The sequence below is a fragment of the Lethenteron reissneri genome, chromosome 25 (assembly GCF_015708825.2).
Source record: "Lethenteron reissneri isolate LAM-NWPU_2019-01 chromosome 25, ASM1570882v1, whole genome shotgun sequence".
Classification (NCBI taxonomy): domain Eukaryota; kingdom Metazoa; phylum Chordata; class Hyperoartia; order Petromyzontiformes; family Petromyzontidae; genus Lethenteron; species Lethenteron reissneri.
This window is the reverse complement of record NC_083803.1, coordinates 11,682,186-11,699,579: the sequence shown is the minus strand read 5'-3', so window position 1 is coordinate 11,699,579 and position 17,394 is coordinate 11,682,186. Positions and strand designations below refer to the sequence as shown.

Genomic DNA, 17,394 nt, shown 5'->3' with positions numbered 1-17,394 from the left:
TCAGAAGCCACTGGAGCTGTGCACATTTAAAATAATCTAGATCAGTGGTTCTTAACCTTTACTGCAGCCTTGCACCCCTTTGGTTCTCAATTGTAAATAAACATAATGTTAATAAATACAAAGGGTTTGATGAGTCACAGTAGCTGTGCTTGCGTGTCCGTGCTTAGTTTGTGTTGTCGATGATTTACCTTCTAAAACAAATCTGGCCACGTATCGCACCCCCAGAAAGGGCATCTCGCACCCCCAGCAGGTGCGTGTACCCCAGGTTCAGAACCACTGATCTCGATTGAAAACTAATTTCTTGAGAACTGCCTTTTGTGTTTAATTTGTTGTCCTTCCCCCTCACCTGCGATTAACACAGTTTGGCTACATACGGTGCGAAAGAAGTTCAACGTACATACTTGAGTATCAGTTTCTCATTCATCAGTGAGTGGTCTCTATGGGTCTCTGTGGGTTTCTGCAGGTCTCTATCGTTATATATCAGTCTCTGGATCTCTGTGGGTCTATCAATTTATTCCTTTCGATATTCAGAAGCCACTGGAGCTAACACGTTTAAACCACCTAAATTGGAACCTTCATTTCTTTAGAACTGCTTTTTTGTGGTTTAGTTTGGCGTTCTTCCCCCCTCACCTCCGATTAGCACGGTTGGCTACGTACGGTGTGAAATAAGTTCAACGTGCACGCATACACAACAGCACAGAGAAGGAGGCTCTGTGGTCGATGGTTGAATGTGGTGTGGTGAAGTGTATTCGCGCGAAGTCCATAACACGCACAGTGGCGAGGTATATCGGCGTCTCAACTGACGCCACATCCACTCATTCGCTCCCGTCACTCGGCGGTCAGCCGTGTCCATATCATTCTGCTATCGCCACTAACATGGTGAGCATATCGATAGTTACGTTTTAATGTGCGATTTTATGGAGGGACCGTGCATTTTCTTGGTGTAATCTGGGATTGTTTTTTGCTGCCTTGCGCCAAGATTGTATTCGCTGTTGACACATCGGCAGGCTTCGATGCACTTGTGCTATTTGTACTTATGTAATTCTTTATTTTTATTCTATTTATATTGCATCCAGTGCCAGATGATCCCAGTAGCAAAAGTAGCATCATGCAACGGGTCCCGCACTTTCAAGGGTCCCGCGCTAAACGCTTTCAAGCAATCAATTCCGGTCAAGCGATTCTGCACTTGCTCTATTACTATAGTACTTTTCTGCTTTCAACTTTTATGAATGACTGGGTGTTTAAGGTTAGAGATTTGTCGTATTATCTGGCTGTAGGGTTCCAGAGAAAAATCCATGCGACCATGGGGAGAGGGGACAATGCAAACTCCAAATATACAGCAGGTCGGGATCAGACCCACGACCTCCTGTATACCAGGAGAGGTAGTTAACATCTTGTCACCAGGGTGCCAACGTGTGCGCGTGTCCCAACTGCCCACAGTGCCGTGGGGCTCCTGGTATGATCACGTGACCAGCTGGTGGAACACGAGAGAAGCACCCGATCCTCTACTTCTTCTATGAAGACATGAAGGAGGTGAGGCTGTGAGGCATGAAGGAGGTGAGGTTGTGAGGCATGAAATTGTGTCTGTGTAGTGGTGTTACGGGACAAACACACACCGTTTACAGCTAGCACCCTTGGCTTACCTACAGGGGGCTGTGGGCTTTGGATCCCCCGCGCCCCTCCCAACAGGTGGGGGCTGCAGAGTGTGCTGTGATCCCTCAGAACACCGCTCCTCGGTGGGCTGTTAGTATAAAAGACTGGGAGCCAGAGAGATAGGGGCAGTGTTTGCGAGCTGACGTCCGAAGACCCAGTTGAAGACTGAAGACCGGCTAGATAGACCCTGGATTCCTCTGACCCACAGTCCTTCTCAGGGTCGGGCAGAGCAAGCCAGCAGTGTGACCCCAGAGCCTCAGAGCCGATGTCCTTCTAAGGGCCGGGTCTGTGTGGCTGGTGGTTGGGACCTGAGCCTTGGCTGGGCCAGGTTAGGTAGCCTGACCTAGAGCCCTTAGCGGAGGACCTGGGAGCGTAGGTAGATAGGCAGATAGCCTAGGGGTGTATCCCAGTATAGTACGGGTGAAGGGGCCATTACCCTTTCAAGAGTTGTACACGTTGCCTGTTAAAGTGTTAAGATATAATGAACAGTGTTGTCTCCACTTCGCCGTCTCTGTCGAGTCAGAACTCACTACAACTGGTGCCAGAAGTGGTCTTTGTAAGTACTTACCATGGATACGAGACAGACAAATCGTACGTGGGAGCCGGGAGATGAAGACAACTCTGCTGGGACAAGGGCCGGCACGCTTGGCAGAGAATGCCGAGGTGCCACAGGCGGCCCAACAGCCGCCGCAACAGCAAGAAGAGTGGCCGCCATCGGGAGATGGTCTCCAAGCGGCTCACTCGTCTTGCGGAGCTACTGTAGGCCGCAGCCTCCAGGCTAGAAGAAATTAATCGCGGGGGGCTGAGGGCGGGAGGACAGCGAGGTGATGGCCGGTGGTCAACGGCCGTTCCCACCATCGCGACCACGCCACGATTTGAAATTGCCGCCATGGGCGAAGCTGGTGCTGAGGGGGGGGCCCTAGCATACCACGTGGACAACGGAGGCCAATCAACAGCCACTGCATCGTCACCAGCAGACGGGCGCTGCCAGGACCAATCAGCAGGTGCCACGTCATCACCGGCGGATGGGCGCTGCCGGGACCAATCAGAGGGCTCCGCGTCAACAGTGGTGCGACAGCCGATAGGAACCGCCATTCCCTCCAGTACTGACAGCAACAACATTAACAGTGGGCAGCGGTTGTTATAGACGGAGCCATCATTCCAACAGCGCTTGCCTGTGTTAAAAAAATTCATGTCGGAGGGCGGCGACTGGGGAGCGTTCGAGCGGAGTTTCCTCGACCATCAGGAAATGTGCAAGTGGATGGACGACAAGGTGCTGCGTGCGCTCCCAACGACATTGGATGATGATGCCCTCGCCACCCTCATTACAACTCCGAAGTCGGCGAGCTCTACGCTGCAGTCGGCACTCCGGATCCTGGTTGCAGTCTATGGTCCACCATTTCACTATCGATACCAATTCCACGCCCGACACAGGGGTGAGAAAGAGTCTCCCCTTGCATATGTAATGGATTCCGGAGACACTTGTAGAGGTAACTTCTTTATTCCGATACAACACTCCAACAGTCCTGATACTCTCTTACAGCCTAGAGACACAGCCTAGGGACACAGCCTACTCTGGCTACGCTCTCGGGTCCTCCGGCTACAATTGCCCTAGGGGAGGCTACCTGACCCGACCCAGCCAAGGTGCGGGTCTAGACTTTGGCTTCCTCGGAACTTGCCCTTACAAGGGCGTAGAGCCGGGAGTCCCCGAGTCCCAACACTGGCCCGCACAGAGTCCCGGTCCTTACAGCTGCACAGCAACACCCCCCCTCCCCCCCCCACACACAAATTTAGGGCCCCACACGACGTCCAACGTATGTCTCTGTGTGCGTGTGTGAGTGCGTCTCGTCTGTTTCTTTCCATCGTTATTCATCCATTTGCGTAGAGCCCAAAATATGGTCCCTCTAACCTCCATTCGCGACAAGTGGTCGCTTCATTATGGTGTCCTCAACCAGACAGTAGCATTCAAACCATCAAGAGGTGATCATGGTTAAAGTCGTCGATGCCACCACAACCTTGCTTTTGCTCTCTACACAGTAGACACGCGACCTCTAAATATCTGCCCTGACAGTCTCCCACCCTGTGGTCTCAGGTCTTCTCTTCCACTTGTTTGCTGGACTCTTGAAGACCATTCCAATGTCTGTGTTGCTAATTGGCCCTTCACCATCCTGGACACACGTCCTATCCAGCAGAACCGTTTTCGCCTGATCCTGTCTACAGCCCTAACCTGCCGCGTTCTCTTCCCAACTTCTGCATTGCTTATCCTGTTTTTTTCCCCGCAAAATGCATAGCATCCATCACAGACACCGTTCCCAACAACTTATTATCACAGCAGCTTAGTTATCTTTGTTCCTGATCCACACAGGTACACAGATAGATCCTGCCTAAAACACCCTCTTTACACTCGTTTGATATGAAAAACATGCACTTGGCGAGTGCACTCTGCGGTCACGCGGACACACGGCCACTGACGCATCATTATTCATGCACTCGCATTAAAATCCTCAGTCACGTGTTACCCGTAGTGCTGAGAGTTATGACTACCGACTGCTCAGACGATTGATCCGAAGAGCAATGTTTCTATCTCGGAGCAGAACCCAGTGATGCCAATTTCTGCGAGGCCCTTTGAATTTTTGATATTAATGCACACAGCAGAAAGCAATTGATAGGCCCGTGTTAATGCCTCCCCTATGTCCATTCCGGCGGCTCAGAGGTCAGAGTGCCGAGGTCCTGGGTTCGAACTCGGGCAGCCACCTTTGATGAAACCTGGTTCAAGTCCAGTTTGAAATGACCATCACGTTAACTGTGGTTTTATGCTGCGTTTGCCTTAAGTTCCAGCTCTGAGAATCGAAAACATAGGTTCGACTGTCATGCGATGAATGTTGCTCTCACATGTAGAGCATATGGGAAAGTACTGCCTCCTAATGTCTGGGCCGTAGATCATTCGAAGGGATCTCAGAGGTAACTCTGTGATATCCTATTCCGTGGGCCATTCTCATGAATATTCTGAAAAACTGGGAACAGGACACGTGCACGTAAACGGTAACCACAGATACATTCACCTTGTACGATTTGCCCATGATACTGGGGAGTTGAGATCATCCCCAGGTTAGTTTTACGTGATTATTCTTGGCTGCCTCTAGATGGTTATATATATATATGCGTGTTTGTGACCACGCGTGTACATGCAAGGTATCCACCAACAAACATCACGCTTCCCCAGAAGCTGCCAAAGTGGGGTAATGCTCAGCGCACGAAGATTGCCGGTTCGATTCCATTTCCTGACGCGGCAGTCGAAACAACGCAAAAATATCCTCATCTCGCCCCGCTGGTGCCTCTGTCCACCCAGCAGGATCAACGGGAAGGCGCCAGTTACGACTCAGGGGTGGGGAACCTTCTTTCTCCCAAGGGCCATTTGGATATTAATAATCATTCGCGGGCAATACAACATTATCAACTTAAAAATGAGCCTGTTATATTTGGTCAAACATTTAATTAACTCACCCCTAATGTTATGGCTGGAACTGCTTCTCTTTGGTTAGGCGTGTGATGTTAGCTGATATTGATGATGTTGCTACTCGCAACTGCTTTTCCAGGTTTTCTCCTAGATTTATTGAATTTCGAGTCCCGCCTGCGGTTGCCTTGGCAGGGCCCGACCAAATGATTTCGGGGGCCTTATACGACCCGCGGGCCGGACGTTCCCCACCCCTGAGTTACGTCAATCGGCAGGTCACGTGGGGTGGGGTGAAGTGGGGGTACGTCGACCTCTTCCAACACGCCTGGTCGATGTGGAAGGGTGGACCAAATGCCCTGTTTAGTTCACGCTTGCGGACGCCTTTCTGCCAGCGATTCTCTCCATCAGACAACCGCTGCTAAATTCTCCACAAACTGTTAGTAATTTGATCGACCCCGGAGAGATGATGGGCTGCGTCAACCTCCAAAACAGAAATTGTGTGATTACCCGCATTGTACAAGGGCAGCGCATTAAGACAGGCTGGGCCTTTTAAATATCTAAATGTAATCTGAATGTAATTGACCGATTTTGATTGCTGGATATACAGCTTTCCATTGCATTTGTTAGGTAGCAACAATAATCATAATCAGGACTAAAGAAAACACACTGTCAACACCAAACGTGTTTGGTTTTGTCAGGACAAAACGTTAAAATAACAGAAGCAAGTGTCACTTGACAAAGTCACTAAAATAATTGTGGAGCAACGTTTTTGCCAAAGCAGCAAATTAATTCGAGGCGAGATACGTGCAGGTACAGGATGTGGGGGGACAGCTGTTTGACTGAGTGCAGCAGTTCAGTCAGCCCGAAGGATTCATCTCTTGACTCATTCTATTTAACCAAACAGACCATTCTGTGTCTATCATCTGGTCGGGTGGCCTAGCGCGAGCAGCTCTTATTGGAAGGTTGTAGGTTCAAATCTTGGCTGAGGAGGTTGAATCAACACATCAACCCCTCTGGGGTTGATTAAAATGAGTACCACTTTGTGGGGAGATCAGCTCGTGGTTGTCTTACATGGATAGCCTTGTGCGCCACCGGGAATGCGGAATTCCCACTACCGGCTGTCAACACGAGATGAGCACCGAGTCAAATGCTCGGTTTGAGCTGGGAGTCAACATTTGACTTGAAAATAAATCCAGTCACTTTTTACTTCCACGTTTTCGAATACTGTGATGAGGGTCAAACGATGTTATGCACAGCTCCACTCTCAACAGTGTACACTCTTTTACACACTAATATAACGTGCTTTGACAAATATGCAAATTAAGTGTGTTCATATAAATCTACATCTTTCTGAGAAATCTATGTAGGTTGCATTTATGGAATTTACATATTAGGATAAACAATCATGTTTATGCTAAAATGTTGGGAATTGTATACTGTAGCATTTTATGAAATGAAAATCCTTTCCATGTCAGTGGTGTAACACGCGAGAAGATGTATCCGTGTATATGCTGTTTATTGAAATAAAAACCTTGATTTAAACATTAAAACGCTTACGAGTAAACACGTTCCAATGAACTATTGGTCAATACTTTTACTGCATACATGTCTATAATAATCAGGAATCTGACGCTATTCAAACTTAATAATCAGGATTATGAAACTCTGTAATAATTGAGTCTATTCTATTTTTGCATATGGAAGGAGCACAGGCAACAGTGGCTTACTCTATGACCACTATCACACGACTGAGGCATGTCTTTAATTTTCCATCTATGAAGGGGATGTGCGCATCGGCCTGTCGATGTTCCAATGCGTTTGATCATTTGGCCAGCGCAGCAACAGATGGAACAGCGATGGGGGAAGTCGACTGTCCACCGGTGAGCGTGCGAGCCACCGCGCGCCTCACAGCGCGTTCTCGATGGTGGAGCACGCCTTGCGCAAGCGCTCCACGCGCTCCATCACCATGCGCCGCTTCTCCATTGTGTCCTCATCCTCGCACAGCAGCTCGGCGAGGTTGCCCTCCTGCGCGAGCGCCGTGAGCTCCACGCCCAGCGCCACCACCAGCTCGTCCAGCATGTTGAAGCGCACCGCCATGGGCACCATGTCCATGAGCCGCGTCAGCGCGATCTGCGGCACGCGGGGGGATCGCACGCCCGATCGGATCGAGTTTTTCGTGGGCCGAAGCAGAGTTCTTTTCCACTTGATTGTTTTAGTATTGTGGACGTATGCATGTTGGACTTCTATTGCACCATGCGTTGCCAATTGTGCTACTCGGAGGTTTGGGGAAGGACAACAAACTAAACACAATGATCACTACTACACCTGTTTACCCAGGAGAGCCTCATTGAGTAGTCTCAAGACTCTTTTTCAGGGGGGTCCTGACAAGCCTTTGTGCACGTGTGTATATTTTATATACATGTGTATGTGTGTATGTGTGTGTAGCGGATGTCCGGCAAAACAACCTCCTACCTCCTCGCGGTGCCGGACGGGCAACACTGTCGTGGGCAGTGCTGTGGGGGGAGGGCCAATGCCCATTGGCCTCTCCCCTCATGGCGTCTGTGACCACCACAGTGGCTAAACGGGGGCTCTGGACGGGTGTGAGGGGCTGGTAACCCCTCCACCTTCAATTCATTACCACTAAACCACGAATTAAACATAAACCTGTAACAAATAAGCTTGTGCCGGAGGCCCCGGGGGGTCAGGCTTTTATGACGTCTCCTGGCCAAACCCCATTTGGCGGAGCCAGGAGATTGAATTTTCACCCTCGGGGCTCCTCCAGAAACAACAAAAAACCATTGCGGATGGCCACGTGGAATGTTCGAACGCTCACTGCGGAGGAGAGGCTGCCACTCCTCTGTCGGGAGCTGGACCGGTACCGCCTGGATCTCTGTGGCATTCAGGAGGTCCGGTGGACCGGTTCTGGCTCCTGCCACCATGAGGGGTGGACAGTCCTCTACTCGGGGCAGGAGACTGCCAAACAACAGGGTGTGGCTCTTCTTCTGAACAAAAGAATGAAGGGGGCGTGGGAGCGTGGCGGTGAGGTGTGGGAAGCTGTAAGCCCCAGGATACTTTGGGCTCGCCTTCCCATCAACCAGAGGCGAGGAGTGGTGGTCGTGGTTACTTATGCCCCCACCGAAGACGAACATCCGTGGAGGGATGCAAGCAAAGCCGATGAGTCAGACGCTTTCTATGACCTCCTGTCACAGGTGCTGGCTAAAGTGGCCACTCGGGACAGAGTCATCTTGTTGGGTGACTTCAATGCCCGAGTTGGTCATGATGCTGACACCTGGTCTGGAGTGATTGGAAGGCATGGGCCAGATCAGCTCAATAATAACGGTAGGAGGCTGCTAGATTTTTGTGCAGCCCATGGGCTTGTAATTACCAACACGCTCTTCCGGCATCGGCGCATCCACACAACATCATGGATACATGCCGGGTCCAAGCAAGAACATCTGCTGGACTACATAGTGACGGACCAGCGGATGCGAACCCATGTCCTTGACACCAGGACCTACCGTGGAGCTGATCTGTCCTCTGACCATCGACTAGTCATCTGTAAGATGCGCCTGCCTTTCTTCCACTCCGGTGGTGGGTGTACACCCAGGATCCCATTCCAACCAAAAGTGGCCTGGTCTCAGTTAGCTGATGAAAGTTGCAAGCGAGAATTTCATCATCGCTTGCAGCTGGGGTTGGCATCGTCCCCCACTCCACCTGATGTCGAGGGTAAATGGGCGAGGTTTAGGACTGTGACTCATGCAGCTGCAATGGCTGCTTTGGGTACGCGGTCCAGACCTCCCCAGAAACCCTGGCTGACAGAGGAGGTGTTCAGGTTAATTGAGAAAAAGCGACAGGCCCACTCTCATCGCCTACAGCATCCCACGTCAGAGAATGAGGAGGTTTACCGCAGCCTTCGCTCGGAAGTTCGGAGAGCCGTAAGGCGTTGTAAGGATGGGTGGTGGTCGCGGGTTGCTGAGGAGATGGAGTCTGCCTCAGTGGCCCGTGATCACAAATCACTATTTAACTCCATCAAAAAAGTAACCTGCAGCGCCACACCTATTACCATCATTAGAGGAAAAAACGGTGATCCAATCTCCGACCCCCAGGAACAGGTTTGCAGATTTGCTGAGCATTTCTGTGAGGTCCTGGGGGAGGGAAATTCTCTCAGCCAGGAAAACATCATGGCACAAAGTGGGGATAACCCTGCTGAGGCTGCGGTGCCTCAAATATTGGAAGAGGTCACCCCCTGTGAGTGGCTGGCTGAGGTTCCAGCTGTTGAGGAAGTACTGAGGGCGATCCGGAGTCTGAGACCAGGGAAGGCACCGGGCAGAGATGATCTCCCAAGCGAAATGCTGAGGGAGGGTGGCGTTTGTGCACAGACTGCCCTATATGACATCATAACAACAGTCTGGACCACTGGACGGGTTCCGCAGGACTGGAAGGATGCCCTGGTGGTCCCCCTCTTTAAGAAGGGGGACCGCACAGACTGTAACAACTACAGGGGCATCTCACTCCTCAGTGTGCCGGGTAAGGTCCTGGCAAGGATTATTCAACATCGCCTTGCTAGGCACGCTGAGGAGGGGCTTGCGGAGCCCCAATGCGGTTTCAGGAAAGGGCGGTCCTGCACAGATGCCATATTTTCTGTCCGTCTGCTACAGCAGAGGTGTAGGGAATTCCAAAAAGACCTACATCTCTGCTTTATTGACCTGGTCAAGGCCTATGATACCATCAGTAGGACTGGACTCTGGGTTGTTCTTCGTGCTTTCGGAGTCCCTGACCCTCTGCTCACGATCATTAAGGACCTTCATGATGGTGAGCGGGCCCGGGTAAAACTACGTGGCCGGGAGTCGGAGCCTTTCCCTGTACACCTTGGGGTGCGACAGGGATGTCCTCTGGCTCCCACATTATTTAACATCTATTTTGACCGCGTAGTTCGTGAAGCCTTCAATAGCTGTACCGGGGGAATTTCCGTTTGGTACAGATATAATGGGAGGCTGATCGACGCCCGGGTGCGATCAAGGGATGGCTCCCTATTGGTCAACCACGTTATGTATGCCGATGATTTGGTAATAGCTGCTCATTCAGAAGAGGAGTTGGAGGCGCTGCTGCTGAGACTGGAGCGTGCCACTAAGAGGTGGGGCCTTACCATCAGCCCCACCAAAACCAAGCACCTGCCTGGGTATTTTGTACCATCGGACACTCCACCCCCACAACTCCCAATTGGTGATGGGGCAGTTGTGGAGAGAGTGGAGAGTTTCCCATACCTGGGCAGTGTGCTTATGACCGGCTCCAGTCTATCAGCAGAGGTCTCACTCCGAATCAGTCGAGCGGCAATATCTTTTCATCGGTTGCGTAACGCTGTGTGGAAGCTACCTGGTCTGTCGCTCCGCACGAAGCTTCAGGTCTTCTCGGCCACGGTCATTCCCTCCCTTCTCTACGCTTGCGAGACGTGGACCCCCCTGGTGGAGCATCTTCGCCGGTTGGAAACATTTAGGCTGGCCTGCCTACGATCCATCCTGGGTTTAACCAGGCTGGATTGTGTGAGGAGCTCACAAATCCTTGAAAGATCTGGGCAAAGTCCCATCAGTGAGCTCCTCCGGCAGGCAAGGCTGCGTTGGCTGGGTCATGTAGCCCGCATGCCCAGCCACCGCATGCCTAAACAGCTTTTGTTCGGCCGGATCGAGGGGGCTAGACGGGCGCGGCACGGGCTGGAGAAGAGATGGAGTGATGTGGTACAGGAGGACGTGGAGCTGAGTGGACTTGCCGATGACTGGTACCAGCGGTGTCAAGATCGGCCTCAGTGGAGGAGGCTCGTGAAGGACGCTACTGGGCAGTTGGAGGCAGTCGCCCTCCAACAACAACGGAGGGCGGAGGAGCGACGCTCACAACAACGAGCGGAGCGCCGGGTGGCTAAAGCACAGCAAGTTGGCACAGTAGGGGGCACAGGTGGTGCATCAGCCAGTCATCTCGGTCATCTCGGTCAGTCGACCAGTGGCACCTGGGTCTGCCCCGTGACCTCCTGCCAGCGGGCTTTCGACACTTCACGTAGCCTCAAGGTGCACTTGGCCTGGCACAAGCATCGTGGTGACGTCACCGCCACTTAGTGGCGAATGGCGGTTGTTGTAGCGGATGGCGCACTGCGCTACGAACTTGGTGGCCTGAGTCCAATTCCTGCTCACGGCCAACACCAGTGACGATTATATGAACTAGTGCTGGGCCTCCCCTAGGTCGACTCAGCCTCAAATGAGTACCTGGTGCGGTGTGTAAACATTGCCACTGGGGAAACAAATGCGGCCGGGCGTGGTTGCTGGCCACCCACCCCCTCGTATGCTGCTGTGGCCTTCTTTAGGTGCTCGCTAACAGCACTTGCCCCAACAGTCTATTACAGATTATAGGGGGGATCTTTTCTTTCTGGGGATGTGCATGTGTATGGGCACGAACCTGTCTGCATGTGTTTAACGTACCTTGAAATATGAGCGCAGATGTTTGTTCATCACATGCAGATCCTCGTCCAGGCCGCCCACATCAAGTAGACTTTTGCCCTTATACGTGTTGGGATACTTGTGGGAATTGGAGGAAATTTGAGTATCTCCATTGACTTCAAGATCATGCTTGTGCTCTTCTCTTAGGTTATTCTGATAGAGCATATCCTACACATGCAAAGACAGTCGTAGCAACACACAGTCCAATAAGTAACCAACACTGCTGTAATGTATATACTATAGGTAGCGGAATATATATTTTTTATATAACTGCCATAGAGATTGGTACCCCAGTCGGAGTGAAGTACACCCCTGGAAAAAAGTGTCCTAGAAACAAAATATTTAATTGCCTCGGCCATTTTGTATTATTTGGTACCCCGGGGTAAGGCCATAAAGATCATATGGTGGTGTGTTGATCTTTATTACAGTATGCCACAGTTTTGATAGACCTCGGCTGAAATGAGTGTGTTCTTGTGTAAACCACTCTTATTGGCCGTATACGTAAATCGAGTACGAATAAAGATTTGCTACTTTCGTTGGTACCAATTCCCGCTTTGGGCCATGCACTGTGTCTGTGAAAGCGAGTCCACACGAGGCGATATTCGGGAAAGGGATTTATTTAAGCCCCACACACTGCAACACATTCACACCTCACAAGAAGCTTTTCCCTTCGGGAGCCCCGGAAACACGTCACATAGTCCCCTGTTTATATCTCCCCCCCCTCCTTATCCACCCCCCACGATCTTTCTGGAACCTTCCAGCAAGCTCCTCTCATTTCCGCGCTCTCTACAAAAACTGTTCCTTGGCCTCTCTCTTTCGATAGATAGATAGATCGTTCATTGTCATTGTCACCAGTACAACGAAATTTAAAATGCTCACCAGTCAGGGCATCATCCCAAATCTCTTCTCCGGTCCTCAAGATAATCCCCTGCCTTTTTCTTCCCGGCTTCGTTCAGAATCGGAATCTTTATTTATCCTGGAAGAATCCGATGAGCTATGAAGCTATTTCTCATGGATGTTCCCGCCACCTTTTCTTTTCCTACTCATCTCGGGGGGGTGTCTCTGTGCCCTCGCATAGCACCAATGTGTCCCTACACGATGGCTCTTACAGATGTAGTGCGTTCAAGCAGAGTAGAGACAGCTTGTAGAGGCAACACGTTTATTCCAATAACAACAGTAACAGAGGGGAAGCGGCCCCTCCACCTGATACCTGGGGAGGTATAACCTCCGGGCTAGTGTGCCCTATCAACTGGGGCTACGTACTCCCAGCCCTCCAGCTAAGGGGTCCTAGGGGAGGCTAGCTGACACAACCCAGCCAAGGTCCTCGGGTCCCGACCACTGGCCCACTCAGTCCCTGCCCTTTGGTCGGACGTCGGGTTCCCGGGGGTTCCCAGAGTCCGACCACTGGTGCACTCAGTCCCGGCCCTTAGAAGGACGTTGGGTCCAAGGGTTCCCAGGGTCCTAGCCTAAGCAGGTCTTCAGCTTGACGATGACTGCCGGACCCATCCAGAGGTCCGGCTTTTATACCCGTTAGAGGGTCTCTCTGCCCCTAGCCACGCGTTCCTTTTGGAACTCTCTAGGGGGCTCTGGAATACCCCCCAGCCCCTCTCTTGGGGTCTGAGGAGCCCTATTTGCCCAACGGGCCGACTCATCTTACCCATTCAGTATACCACCCCCTTTTGACACATGTCTGCTACTACAGGTAAGGATGAATGGGAAATGTACACAGTGCCCAACCATGCTCCTACACATACAGTGAGGGAAAAAAGTATTTGATCCCCTGCTGATTTTGTACGTTTGCCCACTGACAAAGAAATGATCAGTCTATAATTTTAATGGTAGGTTTATTAGAACAAATACTTATTTCCCTCATTAAAATGCAAATCAATTTATAACATTTTTGACATGCGTTTTTCTGGATTTTGTTGTTGTTATTCTGTCTCTCACTGTTCAAAAAAACCTACCATTAAAATTATAGACTGATCATTTCTTTGTCAGTGGGCAAACGTACAAAATCAGCAGGGGATCAAATACTTTTTTCCCTCACTGTACGTATTTGGCAGAGTTGGTGTTACGAGTTGCGCCGCGCGTGTGCCGAGTGGCGCGCGGTGCGCGTGGCGGGCACCTGCGTGTAGACCATGCTCTCCATGCGGAAGAGGGTGACAATCAGGACACTTGCTCTCTGCTCCTGGCCTTGCACCTGTGCTCCCACCTTTGCCTGCCTCCAGGCAAGGGTGAGCGTGCAAAAACACACAAGTCGGCGTTCGTTCAATCAGTGAAATTAGCGACGAGAATATTCGTCAAGCTGACCTGGGTTTCATTGGGTCATCGGTGATACCGAGTGGACGGAAATCGTCCAGCGTTGACGGTGATTATGACACGTAAAATATTTTCATGTATGTGTTGTGAAGAAGGGCCATTGCTTGAAATGTCATCGATTGTATATCTTTCATTTAAAGGGCACAGTGTTATTGACAAATGTTGAGGTTTTTTTCTGAATACTTGGTTTATGGGGCAATGAGGGATGATATGGAGATGTTTGGGGGGTTTTCGGGAGAGGTAGTGGGGGAAATCGGGGAGGGCAGTGGGGGATGGAGGGGAGGGGTGGTGGGGGATGGGGGAACCTCGGGCCAAGTCTGGAACTGATAATTTTCATTGTTAAACACATGCAATGGAATTGAATCAAACACAGGATTGAAAAATTTTGCTGTTGAGCTCGAAGGACATCGTAAGAAAGTAGTTAAAAGAAGGGTCACCTTGACGAGACGGTTAAACTCGGGAAGGAATTGGAACACGTCATCGGCGAGTCGCATGCACACATCCTGCACGCTCCCTGCACCACTCACGCAAACCCACACACATGCGCACACTCGTTCAGCACCGCTCACGCAAACCCACCAAGACATATCCCCCTATAGCCTTAACAGACTGTTGGGGCAAGTGCTGTTAGCAAGCACTTATCAAGGCCGGAATGGCACACGAGGGGGTGGGTGGCCAGCAGCACGCCCAACCGCCTTTGTCTCCCCAGTGGCGATGTTTGCACACCACACCAGGTACTCATTTGAGGCTGAGTCGACCTAGTGTAGGCCCAGGACCGGTTCAGATCATCTTCACCGGTGTTGCCTGTGATCGAGAATCGAACTCGGGTCACAGCGCGCGAACCGCTACACCACTGCTCCCCACTGTGCGTCGGTGTCAACTTAAAAACTGTGGCCATTTTTATTTTATTCACACGCAAATGACATAATTGCGAAAACACGAGCAATTGTTACCCCTTACTGTGACAACTTGGCGGAAAAAAGAGTATAGCGGAGACCTTTGACAGTAAATAAACAAGGGGAAAGACAAATATAATAACAATAACACATCAAACTCTCCCTCGACATTGTGACTATCGGCGCTGCGGCACGTACCACAGGTGACAGCGAGCATGTCGAGGGCCGGTTGCTCCAAGCGTTGCAGATGAACTCGAGCGAGGTTCTCAAAGGCGTGGTAGCTCACGAACCCCGGCAGCTCTCGCCCCCAGCGATTGTCCATGTACTCCCGAATCAAAACATCCAGCTCTTCCAGCCCTGCGAGAAATGAGCACACAACCAGCACGTCGGATTGAACAATTACAGAAGTGGTTTCCAACCTATGGTCTGCAGATCACTGCTTGTCCACAAAGGTATGATAAGCGGGCAGTTACTACGATTTGGAGTAATTGAAATTTATAAAAATAGATTATTGGTGCACGGTAGTCCGTAGAAATTATTTGAGGGTTGACATTGACAGTGAGTTCAAAAGAGTTGGGAAGCACTGGTGTAGACCAATACAATACCCCATTAAGTTCACAGATTCAATAATTTCAGACAAAAAATTCGCACCAGTAAATACTTGGGATGAGTTTGTGATGAAGTATAACTTCAGGTTTTTTATTTTAATGGAAAAAATTGAATTTTGTTACCCCTTACTTGAATTTGTTCCATGTCGTTTGATGCGTATGTGTCTTTGGGCCCACAAAAGTAAGGTCCACTCAATTCCACGTGACTTCATATTATTTGTTAATGCAGATAAGAAACATTCAGCTGTAAGCTGTTTTACACATTGAACCCTTCCAGAAAAATGCAAAATAAAAAAAATTCACAGCATGTGAACACAACCGTTGCAGTAGCGATAATCTTACACGCTTCCTCGGCTCTCTTTAGATCCTTGAGCCACATGCGGAAGTGCTCTCGAGCGAGCGTGTACAGCATCATGTTGCGTGGAAGATTACGGCTGGGCTCTCCCCGCGCGAGTCCTCGCACGTCCTCATTGTATCTCATCACGCGCTGTGAACACACAGCAAGCACACACACGCGAGACATTGGGGGCGGTGACATGGACCAGCGGTGCAAACTGACGATGCCTGAACCGCCTCCGGTACAGCGCTACAGGGGGAAGACACCGTGACCAGGCCCAGGACGCGAGCTGCGTCTGCGGTGAAGAACGGATGACGCTTCCTCCTGGCGTCGCCTGCAACGAGGAGCTGCGCACAGCCGATGAGTTCAGCACCGCTGCTATGTACGGCAGCAAGAGCCGTTTATGAGAATGCTGTCGAAATAGGTCACACGTTTGGCGCAACGGTGCTTCGTTGACTATGCATGATGAAATAAATTTTACTGACCGTGTGCGGGGGGGGGGGGGGGCTGTTCCTCAAATAAATGATCGCCATTGATTTTCAAAAAAATATTAAGGCAAAAAATAGAAGAGTGGCCCTAGCGGCAACGCACTTTTCTGCTCGTCGTGTGCACGCACCGCGTTGATGAACAGCTGCTTCGCTCGAGCGTCGTCCGGGACGGACTCGCCCTGTTTCTCCAGCTCGGCGCGCGCTTCACGCAGCTTTTCCGCCAGCTCCTTCCGCAGTTTTGGCAGCGTGCGCTGCGACGCGACATCATTCACGGCGAGGGAACAGATATCAGTTTGTACGTTGTACTTTGTTGTTAAACTTGTTTGCCCAGGAAAAACCTCAACAATGTTTCCCAGGAGGGTCCTGCCAATTTTTTGTAGCAGGGGTTGACATTGCTACGTGTAGTGATATATTTGCAATTATTTATGGGTTATTCTTTATCACTGGGTTGTTGTGCGTTATTTTCTAGCTATGGGAGCAAACCAGAAAACCTGGAGGAAACCGTGCAGAACACTGGGAGAACAATACAAACTCCACGCAGAAAGGCGTGGAGTTTGTCTTGCTGCGAGGCGCAAGCGTTACCACTGCGTCGCCACCCTGCCGCCGCCCACCTTGATGTTGTCCACAAGTTCCTCGGTGAGCTTGGCAGCCAAAACGGTGGTGGTGGTCATCTTCCCACCGTTGTGCACGTGGCTAACGGGACAGAGACACCACAGTGCAGCAAGGGTCAATCGCAGATATCATCGGTCAAAGTCAACTACGCATCATACTTCACAGCATTCCACCCGCAGTGTGAGAGATGTGGAGAGTGGAAAAGATAAGGGAGTGAGACGACCCTACGCACACAAAGACGGTGGAACAAAGGCTGAGGAAGAGGAAGGCACGCAAAGTACCAGCTGCCAGCATCACCAAAAATGCTGCGAACACCCACGCCACTCAGAAAAGTAGTCCGTCACGCGCTAAGCTCCCGTTATAGTGGGAGCGGTGCAAGTAAAGACAAAAAACGTTCCATTAAAGAAAAAACGCGTTAAAGTGAAAACGCACAGTGTGAGCGCCACGGGGATTTACTGTTGGTGGAAAGATTGTTGTCAAAATATGTTTACAATGCTGTTGTCTTTATTGAATCACACCAGACTGAACTCATCACTTGAAATTTC

The 17,394-nt window shown here is 50.7% G+C and overlaps 1 protein-coding gene across 2 annotated transcripts in view; it reads right to left on the bottom strand.

Moving 5' to 3' along the window:
- The window catches only part of LOC133347230 (interferon-induced GTP-binding protein Mx-like), an 81,488-nt gene that overhangs the window by 48,731 nt on the left and 15,363 nt on the right, over window positions 1-17,394 (bottom strand). The window contains exons 7-14 of one of the 2 annotated variants that reach the window (XM_061559328.1): window positions 16,849-16,930; window positions 16,366-16,488; window positions 15,755-15,899; window positions 15,003-15,161; window positions 14,346-14,422; window positions 13,715-13,807; window positions 11,572-11,757; window positions 6,347-7,237 (exon numbers count right to left, since the gene is read on the bottom strand). The exons of the other annotated variant lie outside the window; for it this stretch is intronic. Coding sequence (XP_061415312.1) covers window positions 7,013-7,237; window positions 11,572-11,757; window positions 13,715-13,807; window positions 14,346-14,422; window positions 15,003-15,161; window positions 15,755-15,899; window positions 16,366-16,488; window positions 16,849-16,930 — 1,090 coding nt within the window. The 3' untranslated portion in view covers window positions 6,347-7,012. Of the gene's footprint in view, window positions 1-6,346; window positions 7,238-11,571; window positions 11,758-13,714; window positions 13,808-14,345; window positions 14,423-15,002; window positions 15,162-15,754; window positions 15,900-16,365; window positions 16,489-16,848; window positions 16,931-17,394 lie in introns of those variants that run through there. 2 annotated transcript variants of the gene reach the window in all.